At 42.0% G+C, this 23,778-nt stretch overlaps 2 protein-coding genes across 2 annotated transcripts; one reads left to right on the forward strand and one right to left on the reverse strand.

Annotated features, from left to right (window-relative positions):
* Nucleotides 1-802: 802 nt before the first annotated feature.
* Nucleotides 803-3,661, reverse strand: med10 (mediator complex subunit 10). Its single transcript, XM_085262995.1, has 4 exons — nucleotides 3,382-3,661; nucleotides 3,211-3,294; nucleotides 1,933-2,035; nucleotides 803-1,524 (listed from the first exon to the last, which is right to left on the reverse strand). The coding sequence occupies exons 1-4, from the start codon at nucleotides 3,501-3,503 to the stop codon at nucleotides 1,429-1,431; spliced, it is 405 nt and encodes a 134-aa protein (XP_085119121.1). The 5' UTR covers nucleotides 3,504-3,661; the 3' UTR covers nucleotides 803-1,428.
* Nucleotides 3,662-6,158: 2,497 nt separating this feature from the next.
* ube2ql1 (ubiquitin conjugating enzyme E2 QL1) lies at nucleotides 6,159-22,901 on the forward strand. Its single transcript, XM_085261926.1, has 3 exons — nucleotides 6,159-6,371; nucleotides 7,123-8,086; nucleotides 19,438-22,901. The coding sequence occupies exons 2-3, from the start codon at nucleotides 7,340-7,342 to the stop codon at nucleotides 19,567-19,569; spliced, it is 879 nt and encodes a 292-aa protein (XP_085118052.1). The 5' UTR covers nucleotides 6,159-6,371; nucleotides 7,123-7,339; the 3' UTR covers nucleotides 19,570-22,901.
* Nucleotides 22,902-23,778: the final 877 nt, after the last annotated feature.

Here is a 23,778-nt window from a genome sequence, read left to right on the forward strand (position 1 = left end):
TGCCAAGTGTTAGATCACAGAGTTGTTGTGCTTTGGTGTTATATAAATAAAACTGAACTGAACTGAATTAACAATGATTATTTGCGATGAGAAAATTGCATTTTGCATAGTCATTCTTACAGTAAATACAACAATCTTAAGCTGAGAAACCAAACAGAAATGGGTTCTCAGCATAACAATACTGTCTGCCCTGAAAAGGTGGAGGCTGAGTAAATGAGACACGTGTTGAAAAATCTGCAGGGATGGCTGGCGAAGAAAGAGGGCTGGCAGTATTACCCCGCAGCATATATCACAAACCAATAGCAGAGCTCATTTCACTCCTTCAGCCTCAGAGTATTGGCCTCCAGGGGCACAAGGGTGTGACGCTGTGGTTAAGCCCCAGCAGGAGGAGGCGTGTCGGGCTGCGACCTGCCACATGACACACCCCGTCTGCTTCTACAGCATGTCTACGTGTGTCAGACACTCCTATCCAGGCCATGTAGTTGCACAAGATGCTCTGGAAGTGATACTTGATATGACTCCAAAGACGTCACTGATACTTTAACAGGTGCACACACGTGTCCCACTGACACAATTGCTCACATTTTAGTACTTTATTGCAGTCCCAGGATTTTAAGACAAATTCCACAAAGCTGATTGATTACAGATTAATGAGAAAATTTCAATTAAAAAAAAAATGTATTCATGACACTTAAATTTATCAATAAAGATGGCTTTATTTCAAAGATAAAAACATAATTTGCTCCAACATTTTCTACAAAATTATAACCCAAAATGTCTCAAACTAACAAAACAGACAAAAGACGAAAAATCCAAAAGGATCATTTATTTACAAATGTTATTATACAAAGTTACAAATACAGAGCAGACTCATTTCTGACCATCCTAAGTGATCAGGCATAGAATAACCTTGCATTTGCATTCAGTTATCACGGCCAGTAGAAACCTGAGCTTAATACAAATCATCATGAACTGTGTGTGGTACAAAGAGATGTTGAACAACGTTTAGGATGCATTGTAAAACATAGAGAGTTGGAGTATAAATAGACCATATGTACATCTGATGGGATAAATTCCCTAAAGCAGAGTCAGGCAGGAGGTTTGGAAGTGTGTTTATTTTTCCTGGAAAAATATTAGGCTTGAGAATAAATGTGTACCTTTGCAGCAACTGATTCTTTTCCCCTTGCCTTTGATTTGTAATGTGAAGTTTAAATGTAAGGAAAGGACGGGGAATGGCTGAATCAAGGTGCCGAGCAAAAATTACACCCTCTCCTTCGGGATCGGTGACAGCATCACATCATACATAAAGTAACAATTAGCATTCATGCGGGCAGCCACATCCTGCATGTTAAATCTTCACTCCGGCTTTTCATCTCAACAGTCACAGGTCGGAGGTCGGAGGAGGGGGTTGGCATGGTACAGTAGTCACTAGGAGGGGGCATCTTCTCCATGTATAGCCTTATACTTGGCCATCTCCTCTGGAAAAACTTTGCTGAGCTCGGAAACCAAAAGGCTCTTGAACTTCTGTAATAAAACAGAAATATGACAGTGGAAGTTGCTTTAGTGTTGATGTATAAATACTTTATGTATAAAGAATAACTAGTGAGTTACGACCCAACAAGTACTGTCCAAAGTAAATCTGTCTCGTGTCTTTTTATGTGAACAAATAACTGGGACAGAGTTTTTACTGAAGCAGAAAAAAAAAATCTTTTAAGCACTTTGTCCAAGGATATCATTTTATCACGATCAGCAAGGCTGCCTTAACAGACAGCAGTATAACAAGTACAGGGTTGTTTGTACAATGAAATGGGACCTTTATCTTTAAAACACTCTAAACACACTTGTTTAATCAGTGAAACGTGCTGATGACTCTGCTTATTCTTGAAAAGTCATTGGCCGAGGAATCTCACTGCCCCTGGAACTATCTCTTACCGTCAAAGTGTCTATCTTCCCTTTGACCTGCTCGTTCCTGGCCAAGGCTCTCTCCAGACACTCCTTTGTGTACAGCTGAGGGTTCCGACCTTGGTCAATGTATCTGCAAATACAAATACAATATATCAGCCTTCTTTGATAAAACTCCAGGAACTTGCCAAATAAATGTGACACATTTTTAATGACGCAATGAGATGTTTTTGTTTATGTATTTACTTTAGTAATCAAAAATTCCTCGTTATTAGAGCGGCATCAAAACAAATGCATAGAACTGAAACACTATAAGGACAAAGGTACTGGCCCACCTACACATTACACCTACAGGAGCTTTTATGACATCTCATTCTAAATCCACAGGTATTAATATGGAGGTGGTGCCCCTTTGCAGCTATGGATGCTTCCATTCCTCTGGGAAGGCTTCCATCAGGATTTTGGAGTGTGTCAGATTTGGATATTAGATGAGAGGGCCTGGCTTTGTGCACTGGGGCACAGACATGCTGGAACAGAAAAGGGACTTCTCCAAAAAATTTCACAAAGCTGGAAATGGAGAATTGTCCACAATATGCTGGTAAACTGAAGCACTTTGATTTCCTGTCACTTGAGCTAAGGGGTCCAGGCCGATCCAAGAAAAACAACCGCACAATCTTATCCCTCCTCCACTACACTTTACAATTGGCACGAAACAATCAGGCTGGGTATTGTTTTTCCGGCATTCACCAAAATCAGGATGTCTATACGACTGCAAGAAAGAAGCATGATTTGTTCCACAGAACATGTTTCCACTGCTACAGTGGAGTCCAGTGGCTAAGTGCTGTACACCAATTCACCTGATGTTTGTTATTGTGTTTGCTGATGTAAGGCCTGCATGCACCTGCTTGACCACGGAGACGTTTAATCTATCTATTGAGAATGACAAATTTGTTCACAAATGTTTGTAAAGGCAGATTGCACAGCTGGTGCTTGACTTTATACACCTGTGGCAATGGGTCTGAAAAAATAATTTAAAGATTATGCCGAATGTAAAAGGGGCTCTCATCAATAACGAATTACTCATATGAAGCATGTAAGGCAAACCAAAATACAACCAATTGATTACATTTTAAAAATCAAGGACGTTTTAAATAGGGTTTGGCCCAGTTACAAAAACGGCGATATTAAAGCTCGGTGGTCGGCACCTAGTATGCACTGCACCGTAAGTAACATAAATATAACGAAAATACAGATATTTACGTAACAGAAGGTGACATACACAATAATATAGGCACACATTATACTCACTCAAAGACCTCCAGGGGTACGTTGATCTCATGAAGCTGCTGACGGCACTTCTCGATGTCCTGGAGCCCAGATATCATGAAATTTCTGCAGAGAAAAACGACCGGACACGTAAACACGGGGCTTATTTGCGAAATCTTAGCGGTGGAAGCAGCAAAGTGAAACACATCTCACAGTTTTTGGTTGAGTCCTGCCTGGCTGCTAGGCTGAAAGTCGCTCACGATGATTCCCAGCTGTCGAATATTCTCGATAAACTTCTCCAGGTGTTCTTCGAGGTTATCGAACTTTTCCGCCATTGTAATTAATCGTTACCAAACCACCAAAATGTCACATAAAATGCCTCCGCTTAAATTACTGTCTTTATTAGATAACCTCTGTTTACTGTTAGCTACAACTCTACAACATCCTCAACGCTGAAGTGCTTTACGGCTCTATTTCAGCCAATCGCTGCGGCTATTGCTCCGTTACCTAGGTAACAACCAATGGCAGACTGTCGTTTAATGACGCTCAAAGCGTCAAAGTGTCGCGAGACTAGCTTCTTTGTCGAGGAAAACCAGATGAATTATCTTAGTGGAGTTTAAACAGTTTATACACTACTAGGTAAACACAACATTTACTCGGTGCACGTAGTGCTGTGTATTCTGTGATGTTTAATGTCCTCTGTTCATACTGTACCTGCCCAGCTCAGTGTATACTGAAATTGCTGTAGATTTTCTCAAATAATCAGGTGTACTTTTGCTGTGTCATATCATTCTGGTACTGAAAGTAACAAAAAAGATGCACCTTTTTTAAAACAACAATAGCTGACCCAAAGTACTTTATATTCAGGCAAACATACCAAAATCCCAGGTATCCAAAAATACAAAGTAAATAAATAATAATAATCAAATCAATCTACATATATATGACTTAGTATTCACAGCACAGGCTGGAAAAAGCAATTTAGCTCACTACTTTAATAACAGAGAACCGTCTTTAGGAACAACAAACTCTTAAAACATTTCCTGTTACTGCATAGGAGAGTTCCTTAATGGTAAGAAAGACTCACACTCAATTTTGTGCATTCTATTCCACTGTAAAATAGCCTGACACAGCAGTTAGCAGTGCTGCCTCACAGCAAGCCTTTCCTGGAGTCAGCTGGGGCCTTTCTGTGTGGAGCTTTCTGTCCCTGTGAATGCATGTGTTCCCCTGGGTACTCCAGCTTGCTTCCAAAAACATGCTTGTTAGTGATTCGAACTTTGCTGTAGGTGTGAGTAGTTATCTGTGTCTTTGTGTTAGCCCCATAATAAGCATTTAAAAAATGGCTATTACTTCTTGCAGATCTTCCTGAGGTAGCAAAGCAGTTCAAATCACAATGCTACCTCCGCTATGCGTCACAGTGGTGATGAGGTTTTGGGGTAGGTGTTTTTTTTCCATGCAAACAAAGGGCTGTGCATTTTTTTCCAAACAAATAAAAACAAACTTTTGTCTCATCTGTAAACGGAATATTGTCACAGAAATTCTGTGGTTTGAGCCGATTTTCTTTTAAGCCGATTAAGTCTTTTAATGTCTTCATTTATGATGCACCTATAAAATTCATACTTCTGACTCCTCACAGTGATCCCAATAGTGGAACTGGGGATAATAGGGGATAATTTTCTTTGGAAAACTGACATGGTTTTGTCATGTGCAGAGGAAGGATTGTGGATATACTGGAGAACGGATGTTGAATATGGAGCTGCCAGGCAAGAGGAAAAGAGGAAAACCACAGAGGAGGTTCGTGGATTCAGTGAAGGAGGACATGCAGAGGGGTGGTGTGACAAAAAAAAGATGGTTGGGATGAGGTGAGATGGAGCCACATGATCCTCTGTGGTGACACCTAAAGGGAGCAGCCAAAAGAAGAAGAAGAAGACAGTGATCCCAACACCATTAATTGAAAACAGCTCTGTTCTGTTTCACTGTAATAGTCTTTAATTTCATTTTACACTTGAGCTTCTCAAAAAAGCTCATCTCATCTTTCTAACTGGAACACCTGAGTTCAAGTTGCCTTGGGAGAAAACATTAGCACAGAGGTTCACTAATTTTTTCCAGAATCAGCTGTCACTGATCACTCAGGCGGTTTGTCTAAAACTAACCCTTACATAAAGATCTGACCACATTCAACAAATCGATGCAGAATCTGTGGTCCTAAAACTTTTGCGAAAGAACAAGAATCTTCTTGACCTCACTATGACCTCATGATCCAGATATTCCACACACACAAAAAAAGGAAGACAGCGAAAGAAAGCTGTTTAAAAACTCTCGTCTTCTCTGATTACACTCAGAAATAATACTGAGCTCCGCTTAGGGCAATTTTACCCAGAGTAAAAGTACCCTGGCGCTGACTTAGCTGGGGACAAAAGGCATCCATAAAGTGAAAGTAAAGGCCAGTGACGCAGCGCGTTACACCATCCTGGCATCTTCCTTCTCCTTAACCTCTCCTCTCTCAGCACCAACACCAAGTTAGCCAGAATAAACCAGGAAGTAATCCATTTTCCATCAAAATAGAAGCAATATTGTGATAACAAATACGGCGCATTGCATAACAGTGGCTAAATTTGGAATATAATAATAAAAATATGAATATTTAGTAACTTGAAAACTGTCCTCAAACCCCACCCTATATTTTTGTAACGGATTGCCACACACACACACACACACACACACACACACACACACACACACACACACACCTTATTCCCTTGCTTTTGAATTCACCATGAAAAGCAGATAAGCTGGACTATAAGAAATCGAGGTTGTTCATCGGATTTCTTGTGTTGCACCTGGCACTCGTCAGCTGGAACACGGTGCCTTTACCCCTTCATACATGATCACACACGGTTTGCTTCAAGCTGGGCTTTTATTTTGAAATGTAACGTCGCCGGTGCAGAGCAGACCGGCTGAAGAAGGATTACCGGGGGCTGGCTCGTCCTCGGCTGCATTAAAGCCGAAGCTACCGCAGCTGCACACACACATACACACACACACACACATCAAAGGCTCTCCTTCTCCTCCTCGCTGCAGCTCTCGCAGACAGCGGATCAGCTGGATGGTATAACCCTCTCTCCTTTTTTTGGTATTTTTGTTTCTTCCGTTCTTTTACGCACACAGAGCGGGACATTAAACGGAAATTTCAGCAGACCACGGTAAGAACAGGCTGAATTTTTGTGTGTATGTGTGTGTGTGCAGTGTCGGGTTTGTCTGTGGGCAGGAGTACACACATAAAGGAAAATTCGTTTTATTATGCATAGTGCGGGACTTTAAGTGTGCCCAGGTTCGGCTTTATGGAGACCTGTATCAGGTTGACATGGTAATTAGCCTGAGGGGTAACATATTCCACAGTGTTTATACCAGCTTGTGCGTATATATATATATATATATATATATATATATATATATATATATATATATATATATATATATATATATATATATATATATATTTACTTATATATGTGTGTGTGTGTGTGTGTGTGTGTGTGTGTGTGTGTGTGTGTGTGTGTGTGTGTTGATCTTCCACAGTCGCTATTCTATATCATGTCCTGTGGGGATCCAGTGTGTCCATTACATCAGGTTATAGCAACCTTGAAATGCAATGGCGTGTTTTTTCTTTCTACCTCTGCTCTCTGCGGCTTTTTGATTTTCCTTATACAGCCTCTTGCTTTTGACATGGTAATATGGATACTATGCAGCTTTCTCTTAAAATATCCCACACGATCACATCTGTGCTTCTGCGTAACGCATCGTCCTATCACCGAACAACTGCAGTCACAGACGTGATGTCCGTCCACTTGTGGGAAACATGACTGGATTCCTCTGGTCTGTGTGAGGAAAGCTGTTTTATTCGATTGTCCATCTGGACTCATTTGTTGTCTCTCTGTTTTTCTTTGCTTTTAGTCGAAGATGAAGCACTGAGGAGAGAACTGCACAGGCTCCCCCCGGTTGTGTTCATCCTGAGGCTGCAGTGAACGGAGGAGGGGGGATTGCGGTATAAGAAGGTTAATAATCGGCATCAATAAAGGTCGTCTCTTTTAGCCCGGAACACAATCGAAAGGGTGAATCTCGCCCCTGTGCGGGGGGATCGGCGGAGCAACGTGAGTGTGTAAAAAAAATTATGGCCACCCTACTGCGAAAGATCGGTCTGATCCGTCTGCACGACCGAGACACCGAGGACCCAAAGCACCACCAGGGCTCGTTAAAGGGGAGCAAAGGAAACCAGAAAAACAACACCAGCAAACACTGTCAGACCGCCAACGAGACCAACATCCTGAGCACTCCGGAGATTAAAGCGAGGAAGCTGGACCAGCACGGCAAGGACAAGCCGTCCGGCAAGGATAAGCAGGTCAAGGATGCGAAGGAAAAGCAGCAGACGGGAGGAGGTGGTGGCGGCGGTGGAGGAGGAGGAGGAGGCGTAGGAGGAGGCGGCAGTAAAGCTACCAGTGCCTCCTCGATACCACCGCTGCCGCCTCATCGGCAACACTGCACCCAGGTCCGGACGCGACGGCTGATGAAGGAGCTGCAGGAGATCAGGAGGTTAGGAGACAACTTCATCACGGTGGAGCTGGTGGAGGACAACCTGTACGACTGGAACGTCAAGCTGCATCAGGTGGACAAGGACTCGGCGCTGTGGCAGGACATGAAGGAGACCAGCACAGAGTTCATACTGCTCAACGTCACCTTTCCCGATAATTTCCCCTTCTCGCCGCCGTTCATGCGGGTCCTGACGCCCCGGTTGGAGAACGGCTACGTGCTGGACGGCGGGGCCATATGCATGGAGCTGTTGACCCCCCGCGGATGGTCCAGTGCCTACACGGTGGAGGCCGTCATGAGACAATTTGCTGCCAGCCTCGTAAAAGGACAGGTGAGGAGAAGCAGGGGCTGCTGGGTGAGGGTCCTTGCTTGGAATATCATCAACCATCTGTAGCAGATCTATTACTATTACTGATGCTGATGTTTCGTGCGTAATTGTGGCACTTTTACACGCAGGTACAGCAGCTTTTAGACTTAGAGAGAGTTTAAAATCTGTGTTCTTGGCCATTCTTTGTTTTCTAACGTAAAACAGCCTCCGCTTCAGCTTCTCGAGGCATGTTTGTCACAAAGATTGCTGAATTAGCACATTTGTCTTTTAATTGCGTCGTGGAACTACATCCCACCGAACTACAATATAATTCTATTTAAAAATAGTGTTCATTCTCTACATCCGGCCTATTTATAGCATGTTCTGTCATTTTCTGTCAATGCATGGCTGTGATGTCTTAGATCCTCACACCCCTCCTCTCTGCTGTGAGCAAACCCCTCATTGTCAATATTATTCATCTTTATGTGATTTTCCTGCGGTCATTTCACGCAGTCTCTCCTTTATGCATCAGCTCTCCGTCTGCAGTTGCGCCGTGCTCTCCCTTTTTCCTTTTCCTTTTTTTTTATCACCTCCGTGATAGCACCCTTTGACAACAAAGACCCACTCCCATGCGATGGAAAAGTCTCTTTGCATGCTCTAACGCGGTCTAACTCAACTCTGTAGTCCTGTTAGGCTTTTCTAATCTATCGTTCGCGATGGTGGGCAGGAAGATAAGTGGATGAACAAAACAGAGACGGCAGGTTGCCTGCCTAGTAGACCTGAGTGACTTAGAGTGTCTGGATTATGTAATCCTGTCAAATCTGGGGTTTTTTTTACATCCTCAGTGCACCGCAGCAGCAGCTCTTCAATTCCAGCGGAAATGGCTGCTTCTCTAAACGCATCTGCCTGCTCTAACCGTTTAGTTTGAGTAGATATTCTGTTCTCCTCCCAGATAAGATTCGGTTTTTTCTTTAATGCGTTTCAGCTCTTTCATCTGTACACTCTACCCCCCCTTCTCGCTGACTCGGGCTGTTTTGGAATCAGCAGTGGGGCATTGCTGATGTATTAAACCTTATGTAAACTGTCACTGCATTGGCCTGCCCTAACCCCTTTTTGATGACATAACAAAACGTCATTCCTGAGTCATTTGTGGTCATTTAGAATCTGTCATGAAGAGAGGTCGTGAGGTCAAAAAAAGGCCTGCAGTGTGTGTGTGTGTGTGTGTGTGTGTGTGTGTACATCTTGATTTACTGCTTGATGAGAGGAGGTTGCAGCTCTGCAGTGTCTCCTAATTATGGTGCAGTGTCTTCCTTATCTGGCTTGCTAATGGAAACAATATTGATTAATTATTCCTGTGTGTGTGTGTGTGTGTGTGTGTGTGTGTGTGTGTGTGTGTGTTCTCCTCTTTTGTACATCTCCACAGGCACTCGCATGTACCCCGTCCTAGTTTTCAGAGAGGTGTAATGGTCTCTTACTCATGACAGACAGAACACACGCACACGTGTCTATAAATAACTAAACACACAGGATATATTTATTTGTCCTTGGCCACCGGTTCCCTGTAACAACAGTGATGAGGCCAGTTTAGAAGCTTCCTCCCTATTTTTAGTGTTAGAGGATACACGAATGACACGGTGCTGAGCTGAGAGTCAACAGAGATACATGTGTCTCCACCTGCAGACGTGAGGAAGCATAGACACACACACGCACACACCATCACACCAGCTGGGATGGGGGGAAATCGAGCTTAATATAGGTGTTTTTGTAATGACATCCAATTTTGTAAATGATATGTTGCTGTTTGTGTAGTAGAGTTCAGGCAGTATACCGATAGTACTATAATCCATTCTCTTGCAAGTTCTCAAAGCAGACATGCCTTTACTCTTAATTTGCAAGAAAATCTGCAGTTCCACCAAATTTTCTCTTTCTCTGGGTCACTGTGCAAAATGTAAAGAAAAACCAAATGCAGCACACACAAAAATAAAAAGAGAACTTTGTTTTTTTTTTTAAAAATATGTCTCTTTTTAAAGCAAGCAGTAAGTTTTGAAAAAGTTTTTGCATCATGTCTTCTTTTAAAGCTGTGTAAGTGTTTGGGAACTGGGGAGAACAACTGCTGTGGTTTTGACAGTGAACCGTTGTTTTCCCATTCTTGGTTAAAGTGAAGATGTCAGCTCCTCTGCAGTTCATGGCCTCCTTATTTTTTTGTTGTATAATAAGCCTTGTCCTTTCAGCTGCTCCTTTATTTCCCAAGTGGTCCCTACAGCCGATGGATTTGCATGTTTGATTTAGCACAGTTTTTATGGCAAATGCATTTCCCGATGAAACCCTGCCATTTATCAAGACTTGGGACTGGGACGAGTAGTACACTAACCTGTGACCTCTTGGGTGTTTCCTCCCATTATTTAAAAAGGGGGCCTTTTACGTGGAAGGCAAATGTGTTAACCAACTACACCTACAGGCGTGGATTGGAGGCACGTTTAACCTTTCCTGAAAAAGGATGTAATCTGGACAACAACACATATGCTCCAACACCTGATTTTGTTCCATTGTCTATCAAGGTATACTTATACTGCACTGGCAGTGTGTTTGGGTCATTGTCAGGCTGAAAACTGAAGTCACTGCCAATCAGATGAAAGCCTGGCCATTGCAACGCAAATCAAAATCTCATTTGACTTTTCCACATTCATAATTCCACCAATTTTGACAAGATTCCCAACACACACTGACTGAAATGCAGCCCCCAAACCACAACAGAGCCTCCACAATTACACATGGCTGTAGACTCATTGTTGTCTCTCCTGACCTCTGTACATGTTGATGATGATTTGAACCAACATAGGACCTGCTCTCACTGATTTTCAGAACTGTTTTTGTGTATCATTTTAAAAAACCTCAAGACAGCCTAAACCTTCCACTTGGACCATTTCTGACCAGGCTTCAGTGAAGAGCAGATGGATGAATTGAATCCTCGTGTCCTGTGTCAGGTCTTTGCTGGATTTTTTTTTCCAGTTTCTAAGGACATGACTTTCAGATACAGTTCATCTGCTGTAGATAGTCTTTTAGGCCCGTCACTTCTTCTTTTGTCCTCTACTTACGCAGTTTTCACAAGTTTTTTTAAGGACAATACAAACTTTGTCAAGTTTTCAGCTAATAGATCTTTGGGAATCACCTTGTTGGTACAAAAATAGCATTTTATGCCTCTCAATCTGTGCTACCATTGGTATTTTTTAATAGCATTAACTAAAAAAAATTGGTACAAATTGCTGTGTTTTTAATAGCAGCAAAGTGCCTAAGGACACAATTTAAAACTGGTTCTAGACACAACGACGGTGCATTTATATCGGCCAGTGTTAGATGTCTTAACAAACAAAAAAACAAACATTCCTCTGAAAATGGTCGGATATAAGAAGTGGACTGAAAATAAGTGAAAAAGCGGCCAATGTTCAAAGAAAAGCTTTAAACGAACTTCAGAAATCCTAGAGAACTATTGCTCAACAGCTCTTTAAAAACTTATAAGAAATTCTGGCTCGTTGGAAACAAAATAAAAAGGAACAAGGGGAACAAGGGGTGTCACAGTACTGGTCATACGTACTGGATACATTTTTAAAAGTTTAGAGAATTTCTTTGTTATTTTTCACCCTGGTTTTTCAGTTGAATGAAGGATTTACCTTTACACAGTTTCCATGCTCTTGAAAAGAGAATTGGTTATTTTGCTGCCAAATTTAGTTTTAACCTGCATTATTTTAACTAAATCAGTCAAGGTTGGACAATTAATTAATTGGACTGAAGCATAATTGATAAATGAGTCTTCACTTGCAGACCTTGATTAAAGGACTATTCCAACGGTTTCACTGTTAATGTCATTTTACTAGAGATGTGGGAACCACAGGATTTTACAAAAATGTATAATTTATGAAAAAGAACTCTCCAAGCAAGAGATATTTTACTCCGCTGTCCGTGTTAGGCTTATACAACCCTCAGATAGCACAGGTGACATCGCCAGGTTGTTTGTTTAGCCCTCTGGAATCTGAAAATGCTGTTTTCACAGAATCCGTCATCATCGCCGTGATGACAAAGCGTAACTTTGTGTGTAAAATCAGGGGAATTCCCCTTTAAAACATCCCGTCTTCTGTGATTTGCGCTCTTCCACTGCTGCCTGCATTACGTAGTGTGTGATTCTGTGCAGATTGAGGAACCCAGACTGGTGAAACTAGCAATCATTTACCCTTTACTGACCTCGCCATCAGTCCCACTGGGCTCCCCTTTGAGGATGATGTTGATGGCACTGATCCCCATTTGTTTATCCCAACACTTTTTAGCACATGTCTGTGTTATGTAATCCCCCCCCCAGGCCTCAAAGCTGCTTCCCAACATCACTGGGGCCTTCCCTGGTCTGCCCATTGACTGATCTCTATTACGCGGCAGCCACTCTACACAAGTGTGTCTCTCTCAATGAGCGAGTGCTTAGCTGAAATAGATAAACACTGACATGGCGCTGCATAGGCCCGGGGCACTCACCCAGACAGGCACACACCCATTTGATTGCCCACTGGTTCTCTCACGAGCTGACTTTTCTTTACTTCCTCTCTCCGTCCATCGTTGCCTGTGTCACACTGTGACTTTCTCCCAGATGACTGCAAGCACAATAGAGGTAATTGATACTCAATTTCCGTTTCATACTGGAGTCAAAAACCTTTAATACAGGCTTGTGCACCAGTGTACATTTCACAGTCTCCCATTCACAGACTTCCTCTTTGCGCTTTGAGTATTTCAGGCTGGCGGCTGCAGACTTTCTTTATTTCGTCTCGCACAGACACACAAAAGCAGCAAATTCTTCCACATAACATCCAAGCCAATCAGTTCACTTTGGGATAGCTTCTGCTCTGCCATCGATCTCCATGGTAATCTCACCTCTTTAACAATAGCCGGTTTCCTTTAACATATCCATCCAAGGAAGTAACCCGCCATTTTGATGTGGTGACAGCAACTATATGGCGGGACGCATGGATAATGAGTCTGCATGTGATTTCAAAAGAGAATAACACCTCTCACCTCCCTGACAGAAGCCAACCGGAACATTATTTGTGCTTGTCAGCCTGGGTAATCTGTGTTCAGGCCTCTGGCAGCAGAGGGAAGCTGAGCAGGTTTCAGGGAGAGCTGATCAGGTGAAACCCTGTCGGTTTGTTTTACATTTTAAAGGATGTGTTGATCCATTGTCTGAGAAAAGAAGAGAATGTCCTTTAAAGTGTGTTTTTTAGTAAAAGAGAAACAGAAAACAAATCCCAAGGCAACATTGCGTATAATATCTCATCTGAGTGAGTCACCCGGTGAGTCATGCATTCAGTTCTTCAAAACAAGTGGAATGAAAAAAAATTCACCGTGATGGTAAAGTTTCTTCTACCAAAGCACTAATCAGCTTTAAAACTCACGATTGTCTTCAATCTTCAGATGAGATCAGCCGCATTCTCCTTGGTTCCAGCTGTCTGACTTCATTTCAAGTGTTTCAATATGAGATTAAATGACTTGTCATAATGGACATTTCTAATTGGGATCGATGTCAAGACTGATGAAAGTAATCGGACGAGGTTTTTTTAAACGTGTCTGCTGGAGAGACAGAGTGACAAACGTAGAGGCAGAGTGAGTGTCGCTAAGCCTCGCAGTGAAATGAGGCCACTGTTGCTACATGAATGGAAACTCTAACCCTAATCTCCAGATCATTCAGCGTTACCACCTCACCTCCTTTTAGCTATTCTTTATTGACCCAGAATAGCCGAGCAAGTATGCATGGCGCACGGTTACGGTTCACCAGATGTCAGGGGAGCTGAGAATTAATGTTGGATTTGCAATTTAGAAGTGTAGTCCTAAATTCAGCATCTTGTTTAAGGACATGACCGTTTTCACAGGTTCCAAAGGTCCATTAGGTCCCCTTTAAATTTAAATGCTGGTGATGAGGCAGAAAAAGTAGCACGACCTGATATCTTTTGGCTCCTTGAGTAAGACGGTGCTACATGGGAACACGATGTCGAATGCAAGCTCCAAAAATGAATGCTTATCTTTCTCAATGTTTTTTGCTAACACACAAATGGTAAATGGCCTGTATTTTATATAGCGCTTTACTAGTCCCTAAGGACCCCAAAGCGCTTTACATATCCAGTCATCCACCCATTCACACACACATTCACACACTGGTGATGGCAAGCTACATTGTAGCCACAGCCACCCTGGGGCGCACTGACAGAGGCAAGGCTGCCGGACACTGGCGCCACCGGGCCCTCTGACCACCACCAGTAGGCAACGGGTGAAGTGTCTTGCCCAAGGACACAACGACCGAGACTGTCCAAGCCGGGGCTCGAACCTGCAACCTTCCGATTACAAGGCGAACTCCCAACTCTTGAGCCACGATCGCCCCTAACACAAGTTAAAAAAGCACCACAAGTACTAATCATGTAACTCATATTAACTGAAGCAACTCATAGAGGGTTTGTGTGTGTTTGTGTAGGTAAATTACTATGAAGTGTTGGCATAGTATGGCCCAACTCCTAACATATTCCCTAACAAAAATGACTGTTTATTGCAAGTACTAACTTCTAACTTCTGGTAATTTATTGCTCAGACTGTCCTGTAGTTATTATATTCACATTTATAATATATTTTTATTGTTTATATGTTGTGTAGTATGACTGGCAACGGGGTTGGGTGGGCAAGAAAATACAATTTCAAAAATCTATGCACGTCACATTTTCTTAAGCTGTCCACTGGGCTGGATTGGAGTGCTCACCAGGCTGATTCTGCCTCCGGGCTTTATGTTTGACACCCCTGCTATTAATGTTTTGTACCAATTAAAAGGAAGATAATTGGTGAGTTTCTGAGGTCTTAAAGATGCATGTTAGCATGTTTCAGTGTTTGTGCTAAGCTAAACTAGCTAGCCACTAGCTGTTGCTTCACAAACTGTATGCAGAGAAGTATTAATCTTCTTTTTTTACTCTTGGAAAGAACTCAAACGAGCCCAATTCCCAAAACTATTCAATTAAGCAGCAGACTGAAAAAGGAATACTGAAAAAAAAGATAACGGCCACTTTGTTCAGGCTCTCAGATGTCATGTTCCTACAACAATGACAACCGTCCTTAACTGCAGAAAACTGACTCCACAGAAGCGTAGTATACCTGACGGATTAATGTTCCGGCTATGGGTGTATAATTTTTCTGCACTGCACTGCAGCATTCAGAGGCGCTCACCAAGTGAGGGAATTGTGTTAGTATTGGTTTCAGTGGAAAGCCTCGGTGCCTCCCTGCCAAGAACAATGCTACGGGTAAAGGGAAGTGGTGCAGTGTGTCATAGTGTGTAGAGTACCCAGTATTTTCCTGTGAATCACCACAAAATTTAACCTACAGTTTGACCAGTGTACATAGAGCCACTGTGCAGTCAAATTTGTGGTTCTCCCGTGTTTCTCAGGTGATTGTATTACATTTAAAAAAAAGCTAGTGACACTGGTATGAGTCACACCTTTGTCCAGGCTGTGGTGTCATGGCATTGAATGTCTCCCTATATATTTGTTTTTCAGCATTAAGTGAGTTGTTTCTTTTTCCATTCATCCTCCTACACAGCTTTCTTCAGGGAAGACTTACTGCCAGTAACAGAAAAGGCAGCTTTATCATTTCAGTTGACGCCTACTCTTCTTTCCTCCATATCCTCCCTTACACACACACACACACACACACACACACACACACACACACACACACACACACACACATTTATTATTAGTCGTGTGAAGGAGGAAGGGCCTCAGCAGCATGGTGCCTGGTGAAAATCCTTAAGTCAGATATCACAGTGCTTTTCATTGTGCACGAGGCAGTTAAATGGCTCTTCTGACGTATATACACACTTTTTCATCATTTAGTGCCATAGGTGCTTCTGCTCCTCACTTATCTCCTCATTTCTCCGAGTACCAGAGGGTGTATTTTTACTTCTGATTGAACCTGACGTCTTAAAAGCTTTTTTTTTGCACGCCTTTAAACATTGATCTGTTGTTGGTCAACCTGCTTTCAGACTATCTGTCTTGTCAACATCCCTCCTGCGGCTGTGCATTCACCATCAACTTCATCCATGTGCATGTGTGGGCTGCGTTTCTGTCTTTCTGTGTATGGTTTGGAAAGATTTCAAAAAACTGTTTTCATAAAACGTTTGACAAGATTGCTGACAATTATGAACCTTTTGATCTGACGTTGAATATTCAGACCACAAAGTATTGATATGTGCTTCCTTTTGAAGTTTTGCAAAATTATATTCTGCTTTTTAAAAATCAAAATGAATGTGCACAGGCAAAAATTATACCATAAATCAAGGATTTTTTCATCTGCAATGAATTGGACTTGCGATAATACCACAAACAGCTGGAGGGAAATAAACTGAAAGGTTTACGTCAGTTTTCACATAGATTTTTGTTGATATTCCTAAAAGTCCTTTTTTTCCTATGTGTATTATTTATTAGATGTTGAGTTTAGTTTGCTGACATATTAAACTGTTGCATTCTGCTAATCGCGGCTTTTTTAAATTTTCTGTCATCATAAACTGAAAATCTTTTAGCTTTAAATCATTTTTTTCTTTTAACTTTGTCAAAAAAAATATGTAAATGTCTATTATGTTACAACAATCTTCTGAATTTTATCGTCAGTGTCATCAAGGCTGGTTTTGTGGCACTACACTTGGCTTGCGCATGCTTATTAAAAATGTAATGTAGAACTTTTGTCATAAAAAAAGAACATGAAAATATTTTATTTAAAAAAATAGCAGCTATCAAAATACATTGAAAGAAGAAAGCCTCTGTCTCCGTAAGTTTTATACTGCGGGAAAAAAATAGATTTGCCACCTAATGGCAAAGATCCTAGATTTAGATCATGGCTGACGTCTAATCAATAGCTTTATAGCTCTGGATCTATCCAATTTAGTGAAAAGGAATTCATAATTTGGGTGTTTCCTCTAGACAGAGAGCCAGTCAAACAAATGTACTGCATGAAAGTAGTGTCTTTGGCAGAGGCTGCACTTTAGCCATCAGAAAGTGAATACATGAGTGCAACCTTTGCCAGCAGCTTGTAAATCAATATCGCTATTTAAAAAAATCACCACACTGCCAAATTTATAATTTCTTTACATTTGAAGACACACCTTTTTAATAGTCTACATTTATGACAAAATAATATCAGAAGCACATCTTGGCAGGTACCAATAAATATTTACTTTTTGGCATTGAGTGTGAAACGGGACACAAAATAACACGAACACGTTAAATACAGTGTGAGGCTGCAGCTTAGTTTAATATAAAATATCAAACAAAACAGCAGCAAGCCTGTTTCTGTTCACAATTATGGCTAAAATATGGCTCATATATCTTGTATATTAATGTTCTCATTCTGTGACAGGAAATACTGCTGCTGGCATCACAGAGATACACAGTAGTTTTCTTTTGAAGAGCGCCAAAGGCAGAGTTACACGGAAGAGGATTAGGACCATGGGGAAAAAAACAAAGTTGGCATGTCTTTTTTTTCTTCTTTTCCAGAATTCTGAGAAAAAAGTCCGAATTCAGAATTTGACCCTTTTTTCTGACTTTAATCTCAGAATTCTGGAAAAGAAAAAAAAAGATGTGCCCACTTTTCTTTGTTTTTCCCAGAGGCCCAAATCCTCTTCCGTTGAGTTACTTTAATTAGAGGAATGGTGAAGTCACAACTTTGCCTTCATTTATTGATTAAATTAGGTTTCACATGTTGGTAACATGTAGGCATAAAAAACTGCTTGATTAGATTTAGGAAAATGTTGTGATTTGGGTTCAAAATATGTAGTTGTTTTAATATCTGTTTTGTCCAATAAGTTATTTGAGTTTTTTGATATAAAATGCGACAGACGTGCATACCAACACTGTCAGTAAAACACATCAAATGTTTAAGGAGCTTGCAAAGAAAAGCGTCTGGACTTCTTTAAGTTGCTTGAAGACGTTTCACCTCTCATCTGAGAAGCTTCTTCAGTTCTAAGGTCAAATGGTGGAGAGTCCCAGATTTAAACCTAGTGGGAGTATCCCCCCACAAAGGGACAAAAGGACCCCCTGATGATCCTCTAATCGCCTGAGCCAAGGTGTGAAACTGGGTGTGGGTCCCAATCAGCCAGAGTTTCGCCTTGTCTCAGGCGATTAGAGGATTATCAGGGGGTCCTTTTGTCCCCCTGTGGGGGGATACTCCCACTAGGTTTAAATCTGGGACTCTCCACCATTTGACCTTAGAACTGAAGAAGCTTCTCGGATGAGAGGTGAAACGTCTTCAAGCAACTTAAAGAAGTCCAGACGCTTTTCTTTGCAAGCTCCTTTGACTACGATGACCTGGATGACTGAGAACCTTCACAGACACATCAAATGTTTCCATAAATTGTTGAAAATCACATCTGTTGCTGTCTACATGGACTTGTTACATTTGCACTGAGCAACCATCTGTTCTATAGGAATATAGACAGAATACAATGAGGTAACAGCTACTCAAGTCCCCTCGGTTGTGCTTATTGACAAAGACTCATTCAGACTGATGGCAACACGTTGGCTATCTGTCTGCATTTGAAAATCAGACAGCAATTATTTGCAAACCTTTGACAGTCTCTCAGAGGGTAATTGTAGTCACTCCAAGTCAACTGATTGCAGAATGGTTGTTTCCAATCAGATGACCTCTGCAATCGCCTGAGATCAAAAGTGGTCATAAGTGTGCAACACCCTCAAGCTCTAGGCAACCATTTACTTGAAGCTGCAACTGATACCAAAATGTGAAAATGTTCAATAAAATCACCAGTAGCCACCGGTTTGCTATTTTTGGTTTTTGTTTGGTTTGTTTTTTTTTTTCAATAATGTTGCTTTCCTGTTTTACTTGTGTGACTGAGCAATTAGCTCTAAACTAGGAGGTAATGTTTAAGCTAAGTGTGTCCCGTTTGGATGCTTTTTCGGTTAATTTTATTTAAATTTGGTGCATGACATGAGCCCTTGTTAGTAGTGTTCCCAGCATATTTTCATTTATTTATTAAAATGTCGATATTTGGTGTCTCAGTATACAAAATAGCCACACAAAATACTGTGTTATTATGCTATATCAAGTTTTTTTTCCCCCAGCTCTAATACCAAGACAATTTAAAGTTTTGCTACACCACTATCATGGTGTCGCTCACTGAAATTAAATTACACAACACTAATGTCTGTGTCCATCATGCCTGAAACGACAAACGTCATGTGTTCAGACTCCTCATTAGTCGGCTGTTTAATTGCTTCTGTATTTTACTAATCTTTTACACATGGAGCTAACCTTGTCCCCCACCCTTTCCTTTTCCTTTGTTTCTTTATCTGTCGCAGGGCCGTATATGTAGGAAAGCCGGAAAATCTAAGAAAGCTTTCAGCCGCAAGGAAGCCGAGGCTACCTTCAAATCCCTGGTGAAGACCCACGAGAAGTACGGCTGGGTGTCTCCGCCCGTCTCTGACGGCTGAATGCCCCGGCACCGTCCCTCCGACCCCCGCGCTAGCCGGACAAACCCAGCTAGCCCCGACACGCAAAACGACACACCATGCTAACTCAACAATCTCTCATTTTCACCTTTTGCTGTTTCACTCAAGATTTTATTTTATTTTTCTGGTTTTATGTGTTATTTAATTATTTTTGTTATTTTGGATTTTGATCACCATCTCCAGAAGAGCTGACATCCATTCATCGCCGTCACTCCACCTACACCTAGAAAACAACTTTTGCTTCACCTCCCTCTCACCCAGGGATTCTTTCCCCTGTTTAGGAAAGACCTGAGAGGGCAGTGTTTGCTTGCGAGTGTGTGGGTGGGTAGGTGGGTGTGTGTGTGTGTGTGTGTGTGTGTGTGTGTGTGTGTGTGTGTGTGTGTGTGTGTGTGTGTGTCGCTGCATTGGACATCCGCTGGGAGTGTGTGCACGTGCATCGGAGTGTGCTCTACTGTGGGTGGATTTTTTTTCTTTTTTGAAATGCACACGCATGCATGTGCAGTGGGACAAATCGGACAGTGTGGACTTTTCCACCCATGTGAAAGACTACTGAATGAAGGAGACTCATCTCCCTCTCCTGTCCTTGCAATCCCGCCCCCATTCTCCCCTCCCTTTTCCATCCCTCATTCCTTTCTTCTCTTGAACTGGCATTACGTCCCGCCATCTCTCTCTCTGTAGCTGTCGGGTCATTTACATATAAATGAAGCTGTTAATGTTTTATAGAAGGGCAGCGCACTGACGTTTAAACTCACTCATTCGCACCTTCATTTCCCCTTTCTTTTGACTGTGCCGTTGCTCACAGTTCAACGCAACATGAAGATTGTAATTTACATGGAGCTGTGCTCTCTCTTTCTCTCTCGCTCTCTCTATCTGTTTCTTTCTTTAGCTCGCTTTGTTTCCTTCTCTCCATCTCTTGTGGCTAAATTTAGAGCTCACTGTTGCGTAGATGGATATTGATTTTTAATGGAGAAAAAGAGTCACATGCTGCTTTATGCAGTAACTACTGTATGTATGATAAATAGAATGACACTCAGTCACCTCTCTCTCTCTCATGTTCTTGTTAGTGTGTGTGTGTGTGTGTGTTTGTGTAGGAGAGGAATGAAGACTATAATTCTCGCGATTTAGATACCAGATGGTACAGCTGAAGGCTAGACCTCAGTACGTGTGTGTATGTGTGCGCGTTTGAGTAAGGGAGACAACACTTAACAGAGAAAAATATGATTTACTGTGAATGACACTAAGACTTGAAGGGAGTGCTGGCTTTTTGCTAGATTACCTGCCTTCTTGTCCCGCCGTCGACGTCAGCTCCCGATTGTTATTAGCGTAAAACACGCGTGTAGCTGTGACCAAATATCTGCGCGCACACAGCCTCGTCTCTCTATTGGATGCACGCGATGGAGAAAAGGTCGGCAGAAAATACGCTTTGCCTCGCCCAGACGTTTTGCACAGCTCACACACTTGGAGCGTACACCTGCGGCCTTCGGCGGTAACACCTAGAAATGAAGACAGACAGGATGGCGTGCTGGGGTGGTGCTTTAAATTGAGAGCCCGCCGGATTGATGTCTGCTGAAAGCAAGAGACCGAAGGCAGGAGAACAGAGGGATGGGAGGCAATCGCGAGAGCTTTGATCACCGCCGCCTGCTTCTTGGAAATGTCAGGTGGATTGAAAATGTCCGAAGACGGCCGTGATTACTTAAGAGGCATAGAGCTCCAACCTTTTTAAAAGGACTTAGTATATATCTACTGTTAACTGTACGGCTGCAACAGCGTCGGTCTCAATCAGCTGAGGGGGCCCGCTAGCCGCAGACTAGCTATCTCTCCATTCTGTCCAGTGAGCTCTGTTTGTTTTGCTTGCCGCCAGTTAAATGTCAGAGGGAAGGCTGCTAATTGGTCTGACATTTCAGCAGAGCGTCATTAGAGGAGACCGCGAGGGCACATGGATGGACGATGTCAGAGCTCCCGCTCGGCTCTGACATTTTGTCATTTTCTTCTCCTGCCTTAATTTTTGGAGGGATGGGGGTTTGGCAAGGTGAAGGCAGGCAGGTGAGGGGTACTGGAGCCAGCTCCCAGCTCAGCGGTCCTCGACCATGGGATTTTCAAAAATCGCAGAGCCATCTGCGATTCGGATCAGGTCATATCTCGTCCCGACGCTCCCTTCGAGTCGCGGTCGACAGCAAGTCTGGGTTTGAGTGCACGTGTGAGCACATATGTGTGTCACACTCCCAACATGAAAAAAAAAATTAATAAAGAAACAGAAACATCACCATCACCATCTGGTATGTGATCATGTACGAAAGCGCGTTAGTCCTCTTTTGAATTTGGCTAGTCATTTCAGGGTCGGTCGTATAGTGATCTCTCGGCTTTGTCAGCAGAGAAAACTGTAAACTGAATTATTATGACAAAATATCTCAAACAGCTGAGTGTTTGCTGGTTTCAAGAGAATACTTTTGTGATATAGTTTAGATCGGTAGTTTGCAGACACTAACTGGGTGAACTGATTATGTTGTAATATATCTGCATGTGATGTGATTGGTAGCTAGCTACTGTATCTCTTTTTTTTTTCAAGAAAAGTGAGGAAAAATATGGGGAAAAAACAAAAAAATGCAAATGCTTCTCTTTTCTTGGTATATATTTTTTCTCTCTCTCTTTTTGGTTCTGTACTGTATGTATTTTTCTTTTCTTTCTAAGCGTCCTAAAAATGTCACATTGTGTTATATGAATGTTTGTGTTTTAATTTATTTGTGGTTTGCCAAAATGAAGATTTGAAGCATGTTGCAGGTACTGTCACAAGAAAACGAGAAGAAAAAAAAAACCTACTAAGAATGATAGCCTATGTATTTGTGTGATCAGAGATTTGGGGAGGGGGCTGGGGTGGAGGGTACAGGCAGCAAAGAAGGACAGAAGGCAGTGAAGCCTCGAGATTATAAAGGGAGTATTTTTGGGAGTGTGTCAAAGTGGAGTCAAGAAAGTGACATGGTGCTCCCTTGAATACTTTCTGGTGCCCTCCATGATGTCACTACTGTCCCTTTCCCCATTGATCCTGCTCTCTAAACAGCGATTTGGTTTGTGGGTAATGCAGTCAACACAAACATCTGAAGTCCCACGAGTCACAGATCGGAGCTCAGTGTGACCTCCCTATGCTTCAAATCAAACTTCTTAAGGGAATCTGACCTGTGATGAGTTACCCTGGGTCACTTCGTCCCACTTCTGACTTGAGTGTTTAGTCCAGACCGAGGTCTTACAAGTTCAAAAAGGTGAAAGGTCATTGCAAGACCAAACAGGAATGTGCAATAAAAGTTACAGCTTATTCAACCTCTGCTGATTTGTTGGTTTGTTTTTTGAGCTAATGTCACATCTGGGAGCTTTCTTAATGTCCCTGCTATGCTCTCAAACATCCTAAAGACACACTTCCATCTGCTGTGTCCTCAGCCTGGCCCCTGCATTGGCCTACTTTCATTTACTGCAGCTGACATTCATGGTAAGGACAGACTGTAATCACCCATCCTTGTCTCCTCGGCTAGTTCCTAGACACAGTGTTCCCTCTGTATGGCCAAGTGTGGTTACCCGCATATGGCGGGTAGTGGACATCTGTAGATGGATGTGTTAAAGACAGTGCAAAGTTTGTTTAAGGTGAGATGGTTAAAAAAATCTTTTTATTTATTTACTTTTTACACTGGATCTCATTCCTGATCATTAGTTGTGATAATGATCAGAAATTGCACTTCTGGGCTTATGACAGTAAGACCATAAAGCAGAAGTGTTAGCCAAATTCAAATTAACCGTAAAATCAGACCTAATTCGCTTATCATTACAATTTTGCTGCCTGGGTTTGACCTCTTGTACTCTACCTATCGTAGCTGTGCAGCCACGTTTTCTTAGCAGTGATAAAATAATAGCATTCCTATCTTTGGTGTGTTCACGATTACTTTCTCTTACAAAGAACGTAGAAAGCACAGCTAAGCAGAGCAAAGACATTAATTAAAAAGAGTGAGTTAAAACCCCATGTAAAACAGCTGATCTATTGCAATAATCAATAACTAATACAGCACAACTAGTTCAAACAAACAGGAAATGTTACTCATTTTAGCTGATTTCAACTCTTTTTCAAAATATTTATTCCACAAATTTTATATAAATATTCATGGTGTATTTCAATTCAGATACTTATTTCAGTAGATTTTTTTATGTACT

This window comes from Mchenga conophoros, linkage group LG22 (genome assembly GCF_057382185.1).
Source record: "Mchenga conophoros isolate Kocher_MC1m ecotype Shallow Benthic linkage group LG22, M_conophoros_male_GT1.1, whole genome shotgun sequence".
NCBI classification, from domain to species: Eukaryota; Metazoa; Chordata; class Actinopteri; order Cichliformes; family Cichlidae; genus Mchenga; species Mchenga conophoros.